Source organism: Alosa alosa, chromosome 14 (assembly GCF_017589495.1).
Source record: "Alosa alosa isolate M-15738 ecotype Scorff River chromosome 14, AALO_Geno_1.1, whole genome shotgun sequence".
In the NCBI taxonomy this organism is placed as follows: domain Eukaryota; kingdom Metazoa; phylum Chordata; class Actinopteri; order Clupeiformes; family Clupeidae; genus Alosa; species Alosa alosa.
Genome location: NC_063202.1, coordinates 21,507,664 through 21,529,021, shown reverse-complemented (window position 1 = coordinate 21,529,021; position 21,358 = coordinate 21,507,664). Strand labels below are relative to the sequence as shown.

Genomic DNA, 21,358 nt, shown 5'->3' with positions numbered 1-21,358 from the left:
TCACCATGAGGGGCGAGTTGTCAAGGTTAGTAGGGTATTTAATGGTGTATGTAAGGATGCTCGTTAAATTAGTCTGGGTGCCAGTGCCTTAGTCTATCTTTACCAACTAGCTCTTTAACCACAGATTTGTATTTTATTTCATATCATGTTTTTTGGTTTGTTTTGTTTGGTATTGTTTAAAGTGCCATATTTGTCTGTGTGCTTTCTGACTGTTAATAAGTGTGAATAACAGGCTGTGCAGACAGACCCAAATCCATCTGCTCAGTTAAGGCCCTTGCACTTGGACGATGCCATCACTTGGACTTGCCAACTCGGGGTGTTGATGGTGTGTGTGTTTGCAGTGCCCCGATGCAAAGACTGGGAGGATGAAGGTCCATGTCTCCTCCCCACTCTAGTCCTCTTCCTCACTAATGTAGACCGCTTATTGATTGGTGTGTGTACAGGGACTTCCTGAATGTGCCCAAACACTTTGTCTGCCTGGTGTGTGTTATGTGTTGAATATTCCCATTTGCGGTAATTGCTGTTCTTTAACTATTAGACACAGCCATTACGCCATTTTGCGTGCAATCCATTATTGAGCTGTCTAATTCCCCTAATCAGTGCTTTAATAAGTCTAGTCACCATGTCCTCTCTGCTCACTTTAAACCCTCACCCCACCCCATCTCACACCATCTGACCCACACACACACACACATGCATTTCCACTCCTTCTCTCTCTCAGACTAACAGTTTGTTGGAATCCACTCTGAAATGGTCTGTCATTCCTCTAGGAATGTCTCCACTGGCTTTTTGCCAGATTTCTGTCCCTTTCTTGGCTACCTGTGTGTGTGTGTGTGTGTGTGTGTGTGTGTGTGTGTGTGTGTGTGTGTGTGTGTGTGTGTGTAAAGGAACAGGAAAGTGTGTGTGTGCATGAGTGTGACCAGGTATTTATGAATGTGTGTCTGATTGTGTGTGTGTGAATGACAGGAAGACGGCGTGTGTGTGTGTTCCGTGCCAGAGATGCACAGTACTGTGCTGGCTGTCGCGCTCCATGCTCCAGGAGGGAGCCGCAGTCAGGCCAGATAAATAAAACATGGCGGAACATCTGCTTTTCTACTCTCACATCCCTCCTTCCCTACCTCCCTGGGCTCTGGCAGACACATAGGCATGCCCTAAGGCTGCGTCATGCTCCCTGTCAGTCAAGTGAAACACACACACACACACACACACACACACACACACACACACACACACACACACACACACCTCAAGGCTGAGATTCTTGCCAGACGATTTGTGTGGATTTGTGTTTCTGCCCCAAACTTTGCTTGGGTTTGTTTGCTCGTCCTCGCCGGCTCATTGTCCTTCTCTGCACTCGTGTTGGAATGAGATGCGCTCTGCTTTCGCATTCGACGGCTCTCGTGGGGTTGTACAGTGGAATTGCTACGCTGACTTGTCTGCATCAATAACAACTCTCTCACTTCCTCTACCCCCAGCCCATAGGCTACAACTCACATCCTCACATCCAGCAGTGCTGTTTATGCCTTCTACCCCTTTTTCTATACTCTTCTCCCACCCCAGCCCACCCCAAATCCTGTCAAAAATGAGCACTTGTGGGGAGATGAAAGTATAAGCCCTGGTTGTGAGGTGTGAGAGATTGTTACTACTGAGACCTCTCTTCTTATCTGTGCCCCACGCTGCGTCATTCCTTTTGAGATCAGCCAGAAAACAACAAGCTGTTGCTTAGGCCCCGTTGCCATAGTGACTTGTCAGGAAGTTGTGGTTTGTGCCTGCTGTGCTTTTAATGGAGCATCAGGAACAGCAGTACGTATCCCATATCCCATCGTCATTGGAGGCTTGTGTGTGTGTGTGTGTGTGTGTGTGTGTGTGTGTGTGTGTGTGTGTGTGTGTGTGTGTGTGTGTGAGCCATAGTATGTCATACAGCATTGTTTTACATAAAGTATTTTGTTGCACATCACCCTGACATGATCTATTTCTTTCCCCGCTAATGGCTTGTTCCCCATGAGCTTGGTCCAGTGTTCTCTCTCTCTCCCTCCCCCTCTGTCTCTCTCTCTCTCTCTCTCTCTCTCTCTCTCTCTATCTCTACCTCCATCTCGCTCCCTCTTTTTTCTCTCTGCAGCCAGATTTTCATTTAGTGCTTACACTGACTTTGAATAGCCTGCGCTTGACCATAACATTTTTATTGGTGTGCATAAAAAAAAAATCATTTTAATAGAAATCCGATAGCACCCTCTCTGTAGGAGGCCTCATAGATTATCCTTAGCTAACTGTGAGGACATTAGTGTGGAAAAAACCTCTATTGGTTCTGACGTCCTCTGTCCCTCTGCGTAACCAGAGAAAATGTAGAGTTTATTCTATTGATCTTTCAGACATCAATATGTTTGGGTTTGGGAACAGATAATCAGGAGTACACTAATGCTGCAGACTAAATATTTATCCTTGAGAGTCTGAAAGAACTCACCCCTGCTCTCACTCACGCTTAAAGAATAGGCTGCAGGAAAAGGGAAGATGCCTCAATGTGTCAGGGAATCTATTATTGTTGCTATTACTGAATAATGTGGAGGTCTCATTCTCATAATAAGCAGCCTAGTCTATGCTGTGCTTTTATCTTCTTGTGCACCCTGCCTCTGGTTATACTTTGTTTCATTTGGTAGGCTTTTGTTATTCTGTTTATTATGAAACTGAAACTCTTAATTTATTTTATAATGGAATTTTACGAATTCTTGCATGGATCAAAGAGGTATTAAAGAGTGTGCTATCACATTTAACTGAGTTAAGGGTGAAATTAAAGATGCCTGTCTCTAAATGAAGGCATTTATAATACACGTTAAGGTGTGTTGCATGGTTTTTAAGGAAAAGACTATGCTGAAGACAACATGAGGAATTTAAAGATGTAGGGATGTTTAGGACTGTGGTTTCTTTTGGCTTGTGTTATAACTTTGAGCTGACCAACCTAGTCGGGCAGGTCGATCCACTTCCTTCTCTTATCTTGTTCTTCAGCTGGTAGAATGAGGTCCTGACAGCCCCTACATCATTCCAGGGGTCGGCAGCCCAGGAGGTGCACACACTAAAGAAAAACCTTTATCTGCTTTGTGTTATAAATGTCTGGATGAAAGTGCCTCCCTAATGGAAGACCGTAACTCTAATCTGCTAATGCAGTGTTTGATGTGACTGTAATCTGGTGTAATCTGTGTAATCTCCCCAGGGGCACGATGGAGGCGCGCTTTGTCTACGTCTTCGTCCTGGGCATCCTCTTCACCGGCGCCAAGGACCTGCTCCACTCGCAGCTGGTGTCGGCGGAGGCGCGTCTGCGCGGACGTGGCCTCTGGGAGGTGTACAGCGGCGTGGTGCTGCTCATCGCCCTCCTGCTGCGGCCGCACAACCTGCCCACGCTGGCCTGCTGTCTGCTGGTCCAGTCGCTCATGGCCCAGTTCATCTGGAAGAGGCTCCACTATGACGCAGCACAGACCACCATCATGCACTACTGGTTCGGGCAGGCCTTCTTCTACTTCCAGGTCAGCCTTTTTATTAACGTGTGCGATAGCATAGATTTGTTAGACCTATAGACCTATGCTACCTTAGGTTTTGTGTGATTGGGTGTTCATACTATCAATTTTTCCGCTTGGAGTAATTTGTAAGAAAAAGGTGAAAATGTCACTGAAAAATGGATTGAATGCCTATTGAATAGCGTTCACTTTGTTTACAAACATGTGGCAATAAGTGTGAAATGTAAGATTTTAAAACTGAATTCAACTCCCGAATGTTACCCTGCATTAGAATTTCAGTCGAACGGAACAGGTGTTTTTCTTAAGATCACAGTCTGGAGTTTGTTTCCATGGAGCCAAAGTTCGACAGAGTTTTTCAATTAAGCTTGGCTGCTCATCTCATTTCGTTTCGAACAGAATCAGTCTCAATCGCAGACTCCTGCGTGTGGGACAGAGCTCGGTGTTCCAACCCAGTGGACACAGACTCATTCATGTGTTTCATCTGTAATAGCAGTGGAATGTCCTGATGTGTGTGCTATGCTAAGTTGAGCTAGGCTGGGTAAATGAACAAGGTGCCCTACCCTGGTCGTAAATAAGCCACCTCTCACTCTGTCTGTGACCCCCGATAACCCAGCGCAATGTGAGGTCGTTACCGCAGTGAAAAGGTTCATAAATATGCCACGCTGGGCCAATTATCACTTTAGCTAGCGGGCCGTGAAATTGTGAACCTGGCGGAATGGCTTTTGGGGGACCCAGGTTTTCAGCATGGTGGCCAGCAACACACAGACATGCGTACACACACACACACACACACACACACACACACACACACACACAAAGCAACACTTTTTGTGCACTGTGAGCAGACTTTATCTTTTAGAAGTCTGTACTTTTGTGCTGTGTGCCTTTTGTAAAAATCCACAGAGAGGGGTGGTGAGGTAAGAATCAATGTCCAGCCTCCTCCAGCACACTCTATCGCCTCTCAGTCAGCAGTCAGAGCTGGGCGGCAGACATCGGGTCCTTCAGACAGGCCTGCTTAAGCCGCCTCCATCAGTGCCCGAATTAATTTAGCTGGGCCATGCAGCAGAGGACACCTCCATCACACGCCGTCAGTCGAGGGCTTTTCTGACCGAGCAGAGAGGTGGAATGAGAAAGAGAACGAACAAGACCGCAAGTGAAGAGTAGAAACGAAGAGTGACAGAGAGGAGAGGGGGAGGCGGAGGATGTGGGGTTTAGGTGTTGGCGGGTGGAGGGAGAGGGGTGAGTGGAGGTGGGTACGGGGTGGCTTGTCTCTCCATTTTTGTTGCCCTTACCAGGGCGAAGGAAAGTGACAGACATACAGTAGCAGCCTGCAAATAACCTGGGGAGGTGTGAAGAGGAGTGAAAACGAGCACAAGGCCTCCATTCATTACTCGCCATCCTCCCCAGCACCTTCACAAACCTCACAGGTGCTGTCTGTTTGTCTGTCTGTCTGTCTGTCTGTCCGTGAACAGGGGTGGGTAGAGTACTGAAAATCTATACTCAAGTAAAAGTACAATTACTCTCTTCAAAAATTACTGGAGTAAAAGTAAATATTCCCATAACAATGTACATTAATAAATTTACTGAAGTAACATTAAGCAACAATAAACAACAACAATAAGCATTACGTGGCTACGGATTGAAAAGCAGTCACTTCCAATTCATTGCCAGCTGATTCTTCTGCTTTGCATTGCTAGAGGTCTGGTTATAACTTCACCATACAATGTAACCTAATAACAATGGCTATATTATGGGTAGACCTATATTTAGGCTACATATAGCTGAGGCATGTCCACTTGGACAGAGTGACAGAGTTGGCTATCTTTTTTCTCAGCCGACAGTCTCTGTCTTGTCCTGCACTGACAATCAGGCTACATAAACGAATGCTAGGTTTTTCTAACTTGTGCGCTCGATTTCCAGTGCATTTGCTTTGCTTGTGAATGAAGTTGTAGGCCTCCTTTCCTTGTCCAATGTGATTGTTGAATGATGCTGGCCAGAAATTAATATAGGTGAAAGTTTACGTGTCATGTCATACCTCTCGTCTCGTTACTACTTTGGCAGTCTCACCAGAAGATGCAGCAGCTGGCAGGACGTCATTGCCTTTACTGAGCTGTTAGATATATAGAACATCTACTTCCGTGTAGTAGGCTACAACATGGTCTGATTCTACATAGGCCAGTCATTACTTTTCTAATCGCGGGGCAACGTAACAATGTACATGCTAAGAGCCCCATGCTGAGCAGTACATGCTAGGAGTACTTACTAAGTGGATTTCTTGTTCATGCTCCGTTATGTCTCTACCCAGGTTATTTGGTCCTCTGACTGTGGCACGAGACAAATGAATGTGTGTTTGGGAGTGGAGAATGTGAAGAATTGTTTTTTTCGGTTCTAGGGTAACTCCAATAACATAGCGACAGTGGACATCTCGGTGGGATTCGTCGGGCTGGAGAGCTACGTGGAGGCGCCGGCCATCTTCCTGACGGCACTCAGCAGCTATGCCGGACCCCTGCTCTGGGCCTGTCACCTGGTGTGCTACCTCAGCTCCGAGAGAGACAGGTGCGCCCAGCCTTATAGACACACACACACACACATACACACACACTCTCTCTCTCTTTTTTTTTCTCTCACTCACTCATTCACTCACTTATTACCTCATGCTCAAGCCTACACAAGCCTGACTGAAGGGTTACAGTAACTGTTACATGAAGTTAATTAGGTGGTTGTAGCCTTATGATTGTTTGTCAGTAGCATTCAGTAGACATTTGACATGTCCTCCCGTCTAATTAAAACTATGACCGTCCTCTCACATCCATTGCCCACCATCGCTCACAGTGCCTGCCCCGTGTGTGTGTGCGCACACATGTCTAAATTTTCTCCCCAAGAACACAAAGATTTGTAAAGTTTTTTACTGCACAATCAAATAGTGATTTGTGTCCAATAAAAAAAAACTTGAACTCTGAAGTACTTCTCACTTTACATGCAATGCATGTTGTTGTTGGAAACAAACACAGCGTTTTGTTATTATGATCAGAGATAGTTAAACATTATTTTCACAAAGAGCATGTGTCTTTTCGTTGGCCTGACTGTTTCTTTTGATTTCTTCAGGCATTTTAAACATCATTTTCTAAACTGTGATACTGTGTCTTAGATAATATGTGTGCAGATTGCCTTCAGTCTTATTGAGTGGACTCTAATTTCTCTTCAGTAATGAGCCTTTTTACATGCCTACAAAAGATACTGCTAGAAAACTGGAAAGAGAAGCATTCAAAATGTACAAGAAATGTAAATGAGCAGTTGCTCTTTCTCTCACCTCTTAAACAAGGACTTTCTTTTTCTGACAAACATACTTACTGGAGAAACAGAGAGCAAAAGAACAAAGAATAATGAGTTCATATGTATATCAAATCAAAGAACATTTGTCCGATAAAGGAAGTTGGCATTTTTAAAGATAAAGGAATTACTTTTTTATCATGCTTTAGGCCTCTTCTAACCAATCCCAATTAGCGTGAATGAAAATTAGCTTGAAGTGTAGCCAGGGTGAATCTTCTCTCACACACACACACACACACACACACACACACACACACACACACACACACACAGGCCCTCATTCATGAACCTTAATTATTCATGAAAACACACACAGAAGGAATCCTGGATTTAAGAGCTCATAACGGAGATGAGATTGGAGGGTGTTATTACTAGACACTCTCTCTCTCTCTCTCTCTCTCTCTCTCTGTCTTACTCTCACTTCCTCTCCTCTGCCTCTCTCTCTCTCTCACACACACACTTTCTCTTTCACTGACTTCCACATTCACTCACTCCCTTTTACATACACACACACAGACACACACATTATTTATACAATTTTATTGGTATCTTTTGCATTTCTTATCCAAGCTATATCAAACTTGATACTGCGTTTACTTGTGGCCTTAAGCAAGTCATGTTCGAATGGTTTGAGAGATATGCAAGCAACAGACAGATACACACACACACACACACACACACACACACACACACACAAACACACAGGCCCACACACAAGTGAAAATGACATTTTGTGGCATTTGTCTCACCATCCGACCCCAAACACAGAGTGGTTGAGCTCTTATCACTCAGCTTGGTGAGAGACTATTGTATTTGCAGACCTGTCAGTCCTCTGCACCCTTCAGGTCAACACAGTGGATGTAGTGAGTGCTAGGCTAGTCACAGTGTGTGTGTGTGTGGGGGGCTGTGTATGACATGTATATAAAGCATGAAGGGCTCCCAAAAGAACCAGCTAGACCCTACCACACCAGCACTGAGCCCACTGTTTCATCTTGTTCATTTTTAGGTATACAGATGTTCAGAACTTTTTCAATACTCAGGACATGATGTACTATGAATTACTGCCTGTTTCTGATCCTATTTGCACCTTAAAACATGGCATATTATGTACAAAGGAGACCGCACATGAAGGAAAGCACATTTTGCCTGCCACTGCTGGAGCGGCAGAGTGGCGAACTGCGTTTTTTTTACTCATGCATATATGGGAAGGTCGAGGGGAAAGTGGGAGTATCATGCAAACACATGGTAGGGGAAGTGCTAATAGCAATTGATTAGTTATTCCTGTATGAAAACAGTGCACGTCTGTTTTGCGGTGAAATATTTCCACCATTTAAAAGCAGGTGTGATCCAAATTGCGTCTAAATGCGTCAATTAGAGAAACTTTAAGAGACAACAGAATCAGTATTCAGAGCAACAGTTTTTCATGTCATGTCAAAAGCAAGCTTAGCTGTTTTGTTTGCCTTTCGAATGTCTTACTTTCACTTTCACGTCATCCACTTCTTCCACATCTGCTAGACTAGGGTATTCAGTCTGTCATAGCCTACATGCAGTAAATAGTCTGAGTATTTTTTTTAAGTGGAGTAGAACTATTGCTGTGTATGTCACTGCTTGTTGACATCATATTATTATGTCTGATCGCTAAAAGTTTTATTCTTTTTAATGTTTTGACCGGTTAACTCCATTCAACTGCGCTTGTAATTAAATTATATCGTTCAGCTATACTGTAGGCACCGCAAATTGCGTTAGAGGGCGATGACAGGCAATGATGAGCGCTGTTTATGTAATGAAGTGAAACCTTAGTAAATTCCATGCAATATGGCAAAGCACAGCATTCGCTTTCTGCGCCCAGAAAAACACGCTATTAGCGATGTCGTTGTACATCGAGCCCTCGGTGCTCTCATACTCTGACCATACAATGCTAGTCAATAGTGCATCTTAAATCAATTTTTTGTCTGTCTGTCAGAAATAACTGCAACTTCTTTTGATTTCATAATGCATGCTAGTGGGTGTCAGTTACATTAGGCCCTCTTCGAACAAATCATTTTGTTTTGATTTAGTGTCATCTGTTACATGAATAATGTTTTTGCGATGGTTATTTGCATAATTAACATAGTGTAAATAATTTAATTGAAGTAAATCTCCTGTGGCGTCTGCGTTGATAGAGTAGTGAGCGGTTTAGGGACAGAAAGGGAGGAGTCACTCTACTATTCAAGCCCCGCCCACTACAAGTCAGAAGTCCTGAACAGCACTGAGAAAGATTACACACACACACACACACACACATAAACACCTATTTTAGTTCTATTAACCAAGGTTCACAATTATTTTATTGGTGTCTTTTGCATTTCTAATCCAAACTATATCAAACTTGCAAAGAACACACATACACACACACACACACACACACAGAGAGAGAGAGAAAGAGAGAGAGACGCACTCGGAGAAACAGAGGTTTATGGAATTAAGATAGAAACGTGAAACGACACCATAGCCTAAAAAAACCCTCATCTCAATCACTAATCTATCCCTCTTTGAGTTATTTAAAAAATGTCTGACAACAAGAGGTTTTGCAATGTTGACACATTACCTCCCTTAATATTTGTAGATTTAAAACATCTTCCACAGATGGCCTTGCTGGTGCCCATAGCCTTGTCCTGCATGTGGGCAGTGAGTGGAATAACCATGTATTTCTCCTGACGCGTCTGCTTTTATATTGCAGCTGTTCCTCTCGTTTTGTCACCATGAAAGCTGTTGTGTGCATGTGGGAATAAATGTCTAGCATACCCATCTACTGTGTCTACCAGAGCACTGTACACACGCACAGTGTCCAGCTGTCGCACTATGCGCTCATAGGGATTTCAGCTCTTACTGAAACATTGTCCTTTCTGAAACATTGATTCCTTTCTGGAATCATTATACCGCGCAACACTTACAACCTCTATACTCTACCAGACTCCACTGGAGAGCCCTCATAGCCCCCCCCCCCCCCCCCACCCCCAATACTCTTTCTCCGTACACACACACACACACACACACACACACACACACACACACAAATACTCACCCACTTACATACTGTACACACACAGACACACAAACACTCACCCACTAACATTCACACAAATAGACATCATTGGTGGAAAAGCCCTTTGCGCTTCCTTGTCTCCCCATATGAAAAGAGAGAGCACTTGAGAAAGTGCAGCGTGAGGGCCTGTGAGAGAGAGAGGGGGAGTGTGTGTGTGTAGTGTGTGTTTTGTGTGTGTGTGTGTATGAGAATGAGAAAGAGTGTGTGTGTCTGAGAGTGAGAGAGAGAGAGGGAGGTGGAGTGAGTGAGTGAGTGAGCATTTGTGTGTGTGTGCATTTGTGTATTTGTGTATTTGTGTGTGCATTTGTGTTTGTGTGTGTGTGTGAGAGTAGAGTGTTGGAGGGAGTTGAGATAGTAGAAGGAATGATTGAACAGAAAAAGGGACTTGAGGGAAGATTGAGATGCAGAAATGAAGAGAGAGAGAGAAAGAAAATGAGGGAAGGAAATAAAAGCAAGTGTAGAGATAGCTGCCTCTCGGGGAGGGGGGTGGGGGTGTAGTTTTTGTGCTGGCTTGTAACAGGTGTGGGGGGCTGAGGGAGGCGCTGGCACTCTTGTGTTGTGTTGGGAAATTGAAGGCGGCAAACAATGCTCTATCTGGATGTTGGGATGCACACATTTAAATTGCAAATGCCTTTATCTGTGGGTGAAGTTTAAAAAGGAAAAGCGAAAAGAGTATCCGGTGCTTGAGTGCCTAAAAACCCCAAACAATAATAACAGGGCCATCCAGAAAATAAATGACTCCGTTTTTAACCCTGTAATGTGAGAATGGCCGTGGCTGCGGCCACTGGCTGGCCGGCGTGCCAGGAGAGTATGGCACCTCCACAGACGCCAGAGCTGCGCGTCCATCCGTCTCGCCCGCCTGTCTGCGGAGGTCAGAGGAACTGCTGAGCCACGGCTGCAGATTCTCATCACATTACCATTCGTCCCGGTGATGGACGGCGCCATTTCCTCAGGCTCGACCCACCGCTCAGGAGAGAGCACAGCAGGAACATAAACCAAACACGCACGCACGCACGCACGCACGCACGCACGCACGCACGCACGCACGCATCCACACACACACACACACGCACGCACACACACCACACACATACAAACACACACACACACACACACACACACACACACACACACACACACACACACACACACAACATCCCAGCAGTCCTCAGCAGCCACTGGTGCTAGTCCAGTTAGTGTGGGAAGTGCTACCTTCAGTCTGGCACGGATCACAGCGCTACTTGGCTTAGTCTGTTTACTGTAAATGCAGTGTGTGTGTGTTGTGTGTGCGTCGATGGCTTGTCCTCGCCAGAGCCTGTATGTGTTTGGCTGCCGGAGCGTGCGGTGCTGTGCTTTTTTGATGCCAGTCTGCTGTGTGCTTGTTATGCACATGTAAACTGTGAGGGCGCGGGCCACAGTGTGGCTGATGTGTTCTGGCTGCAACAGAACTCATTTATTAGGGTTTCATTAGAGGATGCACCTGCTGTCTGTCTATGGCACACACACACAAACATACACACACACACACACACACACACACACACACACACACACACACACTCGCTCCCTCAGTCGCTAGCTTTCTCCTGCTTTTTTCAATCTATTTCTCCCCCAACCTTTCTCTCTCTCTCTCTCTCTCTCTCTCTCTCTCTCTCTCTCTCTCTCTATCATCCTTTCTCACCCTCTTCATTCATTTCTCTCTCTTTCAATCTCTTCTATTCTTTCTCTTTTTCTTTAGCTGGCTGCCCTCATTTCTATCTCTCTCTTTCCCTCTACTTATCTCTCTCCCCCCCTCTCTCTCTCACTATCTCTCTCTTGCTCTCTCTCACTCTCTCTATTAGTCTCTCGCTCTCTTTCTATTTTTTGTTCTTATCTCCTTCGCACATTCGTCTTTACAGTTCTCTCCTCTTTTTAGTTTGTTTTCAGCTGCCCCTCCTTTCCTGTTCGCAGCTATGTGAGTGGTGAGATGACACTGCCTGAAAATAGATATGCATGTAGTTCTATCTGTCGAGAGGTTTTTTTTTTTGCAGCTTGTTGAAATCCGTTGAAAAACGTTTGAGCTCATTGGGTGTGACTTGTGCCCGCAACAGCTTTGTTTGGGTTTTTTGGTGGATGTGTGATGTCAGGGTCGTAAAGGCCATCACCTGTCCACCTTCCAGAGAAGACCACAGATGAACGTCGAAGTGGACACTAAATTAGACAGGCCCAGCTCTTCAGAGAGTACCTACTCTTCTAGCACAACTGACAACTGGACATTCTTAATCTACCACTTAGAAATTGATTTTCCTTCTTCTAGAACTGTTACTCCATTCTGTGCGAGTATGTTTATGGTTATGGTTATATGATTCAGCATGTTTTTGTAGTGGTTTTTGCTGCACTAACATTTCTTTGTCAAACTGTATTGTTGATTGTTCCCTTTTTCTAAGTGGCTTTCGATAGAAGAGTCAGCTAAGGTAAATGTAGACAGCGGAGGTTCTCTGGTGTTCCTGTCGTCAAAACCCTCCGTCAAAATAGATTTACTGATGTGAATGAATCAATAACGTACAATTAAGCAATAAGCCCTGAGAGGCCGTAGGTTACACTGATTCTACAACAGCTAAGGGGCGTTGTTAGGCATGACGGATTAGTGGAGTGCCTAAAACCCCCCTTGCTGTTGTAGAATCAGTGTAACCTACGGACTCGAGTGGCTTATTGCTTTTCTAAAACTGTTATTGTAAATACCTGGCAAAGTTTCATAAAGTAAAGGCACAGCAACTAGAAATATAATTATTCCTAAATAATCATTCTTCCGCCAAGAAATATATTTCCTCTATCTGAGACGCAGTTACTTTTGTATCAAGTTATGGTAGTGCAGTAATATACAGTAGCAAAATGTGGTCAAGGTGTATGTTTATGCTACCCTGGAAATCCAGAGTTCTCGTGAGAGCACAATGTAATTGTCTCTGCGAGACACTCTGGCAATGAGCAATGATGCACGTTACTTTTCCCCTTTGCATCCCGGGGAACCAGCTAAACTGATGAAGACAGCGCTGCAACGTTGGAGGATAGTAAACATTGGTCGTAGTGTTATCCGATTGTGTCGAAGTCCGAAATCATTCAGAGTAAACATTGGTTAGTGTTATCCAATTATAGCTAGTGTTATCCAATTGCGTGCAGTGAGATTTTTAAATGCATGCTTGTTGCCGCCCCTCGAGTTGGGCCATTACATTGTTCGTGGCCAGACCCTTAATCTTTCTAGATTACCAGGGTCTGGATTTTCCAGGCTATGTTTATGTTGCATTTTACAACAGCATCAAACGTGATTCAGCCAATCACAATCAAGGACCGGAACTATCAGTTTTAGAAGGCAGATTTTAGGTGATGGATACTTTTTTTTAGTATCTCTCTTTGTAGTATCTGAGCTTCTTATCATTAGTCTGCTTTGGCAAGAGATATGGTGGGAACAGAGAGAGTCTGGTGATGAAGACGAGGAGAAAGGGGAAGAAACGAAAGGAAATGGGCAAAAATCGAGACCATTCTGTGTGACTGTCGTTCCTGGGCGGCTGTCCTGTGAGACTGGACATTAGGGTGTGCTGGTGAGCTGGCCAAACTGGGGAGGGAGAGGGGGGGGGGGGGGGGGGAGAGAACAAAAGGGGGAGAGAGAGAGGGGCTAACTTGTGGAGCTGCACCACTGAGCCCAGACTAGAGAGAGAGAGGAAGAAAGGTTAGCAACACTAACTTTTTAAAAAGGAAAGGTCTTTTTCACCCATTGTGTGTCTGTCTGTCTGTGTGTGTATATGTAAGTGGTTTGGTATATGTAAGCCCAGTCACTGGCCAGGCCGCGAGCACACGTCTGTCTGTCCGCATTGACCTTGTGGTGGGCTGAGCAGGGTTGGCTGTTCTGTAGCAGGGACACCTGGCTCCTCTCCAGCTCCTCAGGAGGAACAGAAAGGGGCCACGCAGACTGCAGCTGCACCCTGGCCCTATTAATGTCCCCGTCCAGAGGGGGCAGTGAGGGAACCTCGCAGCAAGTGTGTGTGTGTGCGTGTGTGTGCCTGCAGGCGTGTGTGTGTACTTGAGTATGTGTTTTTGTGTGCTGCGTGTGTGCGTGTGTATGTTTATGTCTGTCTGTGTGTGTGTGTGTGTGTGTGTGTGTGTGTGTGCGCAAGGGGGATTTAGGTTTTTTGTAGGACACAGTGTTAAAGTCTACCTGCCCAGGTGAGCTGAAGGCTGCACAAACCAGTGGCTTCAGGTGGCCCCTGCGGCAGGGCTCGAGCAAATCTGATTACGCAGAGCAAAGCGCGTGTGTGTGAGCTTTCCTTTGTGCTGCAGCTTACCGGTGGCACAATGCCCAGACAGTCGCAGTTCCCCTCTCTGGTCAATAAGCGTGAATAGCCAACTTCCATGACTTGTCCATTAGTGAATAGTCTTTAAGCATGGTATCACTATGTTGTGGTGATGTAGAACAACATCACCCTCAGCCCACAGGAATTCATGTCCCATTGTCTTTTCAAGGAGCTTTAGATTTCCAACTTTGTTTAAGAACCCATCATTTTCTTTCAATCTTTCTCATTCTCTCTCTCTCTCTCCATTCCTCCCTCTATCCCTCTCTCTCCCCCTCTCTCTCCCCCTCTCTCTCTCCCTCTATCCCTCCCTCTCTCTCTCCCTCCCTCTATCCCCCCCTCTCTCTGTCTGATGGTCTGTCTCTGTGTATCCCTCAGATTCTAATTTAAATTCAAATCAGCCTCATTGTGTGTGGTGTCAGAGTGAAAGGAGAAAGAAACGTGTCTGAATTGATTTGTGAAAAAAAGAATGATGGGAAAGATGAAATGGGAAAAAAGGCTACAGTCATAAATATGCATATATACAGTATCTACACGTGGAGAGATATGCCTTTGTTTATTTATTTGTTTGTTTGTCTGGGTTTTTTTGAGTGATGTAACACTCATCTCATCTTCTCAATCTCATCTCATCTTCTCATCTCAATTCGACTGAAGTCCAAGCCAAATTGGCCTTATCAGGTAAAATGTGTATTGCCATAACATGTTGAGAGTTGTGAGTTGATAGGGAGACAGAAAGAAAAACTTAAACATAAGGGGTCATCCCTCTCTCTTTCTCTCTCTCTCTCTCTTTCTCTTTCTCTCTCTCTCTTTCTCTTTCTCTCTTTCTCTTTGTCTTTCTCTCTTTCTCTTTCTCTTTCTCTTTCTCTCTCTCTCCTCTGTACTCAATACAATATGCATTGCTATAAATGTACAAACATGTAAAAGCAAACCAATTGGATGGCAAAAGAACAATAACCCATTCTCTCTTTCTCCGCACTCTCTCACTCCCCCACCCTTCCCTCTCTCCCTGTCCCCATGCAGTAGGAGCAGTGCAGCGCTGGGTCATGGCTGCTACTGCTTTGCGCTGCTGCGGTCAGTGCCGGCTGTCTTCTACGTGCTGCTGGTGACGGCGCTGCGCTACCACCTTTTCATCTGGAGCGTCTTCTCACCCAAGCTGCTCTACGAGGCCATGCACACACTCGTCACCGCACTCATCTGCATCTTCTTCACCTTCATGGACCAGAGTCCGTCCCCCAGCAGAGCCTAACACCACCTCCTACTCCTCCACCTCCTTACTTCCTCCTCCTCCAGCCTTACCCCAGAAGAGCCTAACACCACCTCCTACTCCTCCACCTCCTCCCAGCCTTACCCCTCCCCCAGTCCCCGGCCCACACAGGCCACACTCCCCCACCCGCCCCCAGGCGTCCGAGGTGGGCTCCCTAAGCCAGGCTGGGAGGATGAGGCTGGAGGCTGAGCTGGCTGGATAAAAGACTGTGGTGGAGGTCTGGGGTGGAGATCACAGGTCCAGCACAGACATGAGCAGACAAACTGAAGGGTGGTGAGAGCTTCTGGAGCATACAGAGCGTACAGAGAGACTTTGGCGTTCCCCTCCTGCAGAGCATCGCAGCGCTAAGCTAACTCGCAAGCTAAAGGATTACAGAATGTGTGCGGTCTACGTGAGAACGACACTGTTAGCTTCACTCAGGAAAAGATTCCCCTGAATGTAACCGTTTTGAAAAAGCTACACTTCTTAACCATTTTACTGTCAGTGGTAGACCATCACACTGCATAAGAGATAATGGATAAGCATTTATCAGCTTGTCATGACTGATATGACAGATAGGTTGGATGACTGGCATAACCAACATATCAAACTTTGACATGTTAGAATATATTTATTAACTATCTGGCAAATATCCCTAAAGCTCTATAGTACTAGACTGATTTATTAGGCAAAGTAACATGTTGTATTGAGAGTTTTTTTAGCTTCTCGGAACTTTCTTTATACAGTTGCAATAAAAATTCATTCCACTTAATCACAAACTCGGAGCAGGAACTGTGCTGAAGTTCTAAAGTTCAACCACTTCATAAGGAAAACCCACGACGCTCAGCAGAAATCCCTCTTCCAATGATAACACAGTTAATGGAGGAGCATGTAGAATTAGAACGGTTAGAAGTAACGCCACATTCACAGATAACTCTGTGTCCGATTGATAATATATCATGTGTTGGCAGTTCTTATTACCCTATTACCATATTACTATAGCTTATATATATATATATATATATATATATATATATATATACATTATTATATAGTATTTTTGCAAATCAGATGCGTTTTAGTGGTGTCTATTCAGTTACAGCAGAAAGTTAACTGCTGACATGTTTTTCCCTCTCTGAAGCTTACAGCATTTCGCTACCAAACACAATTGTGTTCTCGGAAATATAAACATTTACAGTCTTGCATTATACAAGGATATATGTGAGGGCCGTGATATTGAATATCCAGATTTACTCCGCCAGGAGGGAGGGAGGAAAGATTCTTTTTTTGTTGTTGCCATTGACGCTTTTTGTTTGTTTGTTTGTTTGGATATGGGCGTTTCTGTTGAGTGGGTTGTTGGTCTTGCATTAGGTTTATTTCAGGATGCCAGTTTTATACCAAAAACTTTTACAGTTGTGCCACTGAGGAAGCTGACAGGTCGTTGAATGTGATGCTGCAAAGATAAACCTCAGCTTATATCTCGCTACATAACTTACCGTAGTATGAAATCGTGACCGTGCAATCAAAATGCTAATATAGGCAACAGTGAACCAGGTGATCTATTTCCTCACATATATCCACTTGTCCAGGTACAGTCAAATCATTCCAAAACTGTTTCTGCACTTTACAAAAGGTGACTACAACTGGGTAGAATTATCATCAAATGTGAATATCCAAATTTTTATTTAATGCAACTTAATTTAAATTAATGCAGTTATTTGATTAAATTCACTGCATCCATGACACAGATCCATGACATGGATGGGCTTTGTCTGTTTCACCATGTAAGCTTTAAGAACATACTGTTATCGCATCTTGACCTTGGTTGCTCCCAATATTCTAAAGAATACAGTGACGATTTTGAGATATATCTATATTTAAGCATTTCAATTAATGTGGTGAAAATCTATTTGCCAGGATGTATATATATTCATGGTGTATTTATTTTTACCGTTCATTAAATCGTTGACTTAATGTAGATCAAATGTGGGCTTAACCTCTGTCCAGAGGCAGTAGCTGATGCAGGATCATACGCCTCTAACTATGCAACTATTTACCATGTCTTGCCGAGATGATTCTCCCAGACATGCCAGTAATCAATGCTTGTGTTAATGTTCTGTGCTGCACTGAAGCTCAGGTCTCTTTGAAGCTCAAAGGTTTGAGGATTATTGATGATTGACAGCTCTTTGAAACCTTGGGAAGTGAATGTGCTGCATCCATTCCGACAGTGCACAGGAAGTTTCTGAGAAGGATGCCAACTTTTTAAAACTACTGGCAACTAACTGGGAATTGTAATAGCTAAACATCAGACATTATTTGCTTAAATATTCCTGACTGAAATGCTATTTTGGTTAACACCTTTTGACTGTTATCTATGGGAACTAATAGAAATGATAAGTGACGCTTTGTTAAAGGGATTCGTTCACTGTTTGCTTTGATGTTCTTATGACATGGTGGTGTGTTTTGAATGATTTATTGTCCTTTTTTTCCTCTTTTTGTTTGTAATCAAGTACTTTTTTGATATGACTTTCTGAGGGTCATTTCAGTATGTTACATATATGTAACCAGTGAGTCACGACGATGTGGATGAATATTTTGTGTTGATTTTAGGAGGGTGAACCTGAGCCACAGCTTCTCACTAATATTGGGTTGAGCAGTTGATACCCCGAATCGAATAATGCATTATACATGAGCCAAATTCACACTGGTCAGCCGGTCAGGCTACAAGCAGCACCAAATCCCTCTAGCAAGAGAACTCGAAATCGCCATTCATAAAGTGCGCTGTCTCCTGAGATTCTTAGAAAAGAGTGACAGATTTCACAGTGCGAGTCTTTTGCTCAGTTCAGTGAATATGAATTATGCATCCAGGCTCTGCCCTCGAGGGGATCTCTCTCCGACCCAGCCTCCGCGAGGTAGACCCTTGCACATCCAACAGCAGCTGTCCTCATCCCAACACAACTGTCATTGTTGCGTTTGTGCAAAACACCTGGCGGCCGGTAGCCTTATTTGATGAAGATTTCAAATTGGATAGGCAGGGAAGTCACACACGCCAGAAGCAGACAGGCCTCTAAGCTGTAAGTGATTGCTGGCGGCCTCCCAGCAAGCTGGAGCTGGCTTTCTGCTCCCCAGACACACACACACACACACACACACACACACACACACACACACACACCACCACCGGCTCTCCCAGGGTTATTATGAGTCTGATAATGAAAATTTAGGGGTGTGAAGGGGGGGGGGTGCTGTGCTGGGCGGGAACGGAGTGGCGCGAGATGGAATTGTTTGTGTGATCTGATTGGCCCGTCGGCGGGCCGCTCTGATGCCCGCTCTCCTGCCAGCCCTGCTGAACGCCACTCTGAGCTCCTTATCAGCTGCAGAGCAGCGCTCTCCATCTCAACACTCCGCCTGTCTGCCGCCCCCTCTCTCTTCCCCTCGCCATCTCTCTTACTTTCTCTTCCTTCCTCGCTCTGTTTCTCTCTCTCTTTTTTTCTGACTCTTTCTCTTTCCCCCTCTCTTTCTCTCCATCAGCTTCCCACTCTTTCTTTCTTCTTCTACTTTTCTCTCTAATATACTCTTGCCCTCCCTCTCCTTTTCCTCTTTGTCCCTTGTTTCCTCTTTTCTCCCCCATTTCTCACATATCACATCTCTTTTCTTCTTGCCTTTCTCTTCATGTCCCTCTCTCTTTGTATTCCTCTCTTTTGTGGCGGTCTCCTTCAGCTGCTCCCTCCCTCTGCTTTGGCTGCACCGTCCACTGTTCCAGATCAGGATGAGGCACAGCATCCCGTCCTACAGGGCATCTTCCTGAGCTCCCTCTCTTTCTTTCTTTCTTTCTCTCTCACTCTTTCTCTTTTCTCTCTTTCTCTCTCTTCTTCAGTTCCTTAATGTAAGACCCCCCACACAACTGACAGGTTATTTATGGTCAGGATGATTGGCATGCAGGGCTTTCTCTCTCTCTATCCCATTCCCCTCCGCCCTGGAGTGATGTGGCAGTCTGAGGATCTGATTACAAGATGGCTCTCCTCAGGTCCAACCCCGAGTCGTCTATCACAAGTCTCGTCGCTCCTCACCTTCACACTGGACAGAGCTTGGCACATGTGCTAATTCGTTTGGAGGAGTGGGTGGGCAGGGAAAGGCATTAGCATTCTCATTCCTATGGAGTTTGGAAAGGTACAGAGGCAGGGAGAGAGAGACATACACATCATACTATTATTATTCTGTTTTTTTTACTGCTGTTAATTCTACATCCTATATGCCCCCCCTACACACACACACACACACACTAATATATATGCCCCCCTCCCTTTTTTTCTTAAATGGCCTTGTTATGTATATTACTGTCAACCCAAACAGTCATGCTAATAAAGCAAATGTGAATTTGAGAGAGAGGCAGACGGACACACCGCATGGGGAGGCGGGTGCAGTGGCAGTCTTGAAAGAAGTTCCATGTTCCCACAGAGGTTAACTGAAGCATGGATGCTGGGGAGAGATGGTGAGACCTCCAAACCCTGGGCTAATCCCTCTATTTACTCTGAATTCACTGTGCAAATTGCTCATTCGCGGAGGAGGCTGAGGCTAGGAGTTTAGCAATTGAGCCACGGCACCATTTGACTGAAGGGCTATGGGAATGCAGACGTACCACACTTAAAAGTTCCATGAACTTCCTTCCCCCTGCAAGGGGAGGCCACAAAAAGAGCCCAATCTATTTTTAGCTCTTCTGCTGAAGGGATCTTCAGGCTGCCTTGTGGCCTGCACCATATTTGCTGTATCATCCATTTAGTCTGCAAATCATCATATTTTTTCCTCTGAAGAACTTGTATAGTCTGAGGCAGTGGAGTCCTCTGCTCCCAGCTATTAGGACCTTTGCTTGCTTTTTTACACCTCTGTTTCTTTTTGGTCTCCATGGTCACAGAACGGTAGAGCTCACCCACACTTGGGTCTCCATGGTCACGGAACGGTAGAGCTCACCCACAGGTGCTGTCTTAGCAGTTCTTGTTTAGAAGGAGAGTCCGTCACTGAGAATTCTGGGTAATTTTTTCGTAATGATGGTGTCAATGGAGCATTTAATGTCCACCGTGCCTAAATTGTCCTTGTCATGGTTACTACTCTAGTTTGAGTGTTTACCGTTTACCATGTCTTTAGCTTCAGTTTTGATTGTTCCATTGCTACTGTGTTACTGTGGAAACCTGCATTATATCATTTGCTTATTTCTCTTTGTTTCAATCATTATTCTTTTTTGGTCTAATTTGTGATTGGTCGATATCTTCACTTTTATGTTTTAAAAATGTATTTCTTTGTTAAGACTTGATAACCTCCATCAGTTTAAACCAGTTCACTGTACCTTAATGAGTGATTGGTAGTTTACCAACCCTTTGAAACTTTCTCCGAATAAAAATAGCTGGTTTCCCAAGAGTGGCTTTTTGTACAATCACTTCTAAGGCTGGATCTATAGCAGATTGATCTGATAGGGCCTAAGAGAACAGATCAGAGGCGAGAGGCACGCCTGTTCTCTGCTGCTTTACAGCCGTTTTTACTGAAGGAGCAATTTGTCCTGTGAAGCCATTTAAGGAGCAAGATGGATAGGGCCCATTCACTCTTATTGTTCGGAGCAACACCCTAATGCCGCGGTGAAGAACAGAAGCTCATCTGGAGAAATAAATCACTATGTGAGATGGACTGAGCAGGTGCCTCATGACCTATTTATTCCTGGAGCTGGAAACTTCCGAACTTATCTGGCCTTCATGTTCGTTTGGTTTGGTTTGTTTTATCTTCATTAAAATGATTGCAGGGGGTTTAGAGGGCAGGCTTATACAATTCTTAAATGCATAAACAAGTTCCACAGTTCTGACTGCAATGGCATGAGAGTCAGAGC

At 44.7% G+C, this 21,358-nt stretch overlaps 1 protein-coding gene across 1 annotated transcript in view; it reads left to right on the top strand.

Annotated features, from left to right (window-relative positions):
• The window catches only part of pigg (phosphatidylinositol glycan anchor biosynthesis class G), a 100,353-nt gene extending 84,377 nt beyond the window's left edge, over positions 1–15,976 (top strand). The window contains exons 11-13 of the mRNA XM_048262389.1: positions 3,206–3,515; positions 5,899–6,062; positions 15,264–15,976. Coding sequence (XP_048118346.1) covers positions 3,206–3,515; positions 5,899–6,062; positions 15,264–15,489 — 700 coding nt within the window. The 3' untranslated portion in view covers positions 15,490–15,976. The remainder of the gene's footprint in view (positions 1–3,205; positions 3,516–5,898; positions 6,063–15,263) is intronic.
• Positions 15,977–21,358: the final 5,382 nt, after the last annotated feature.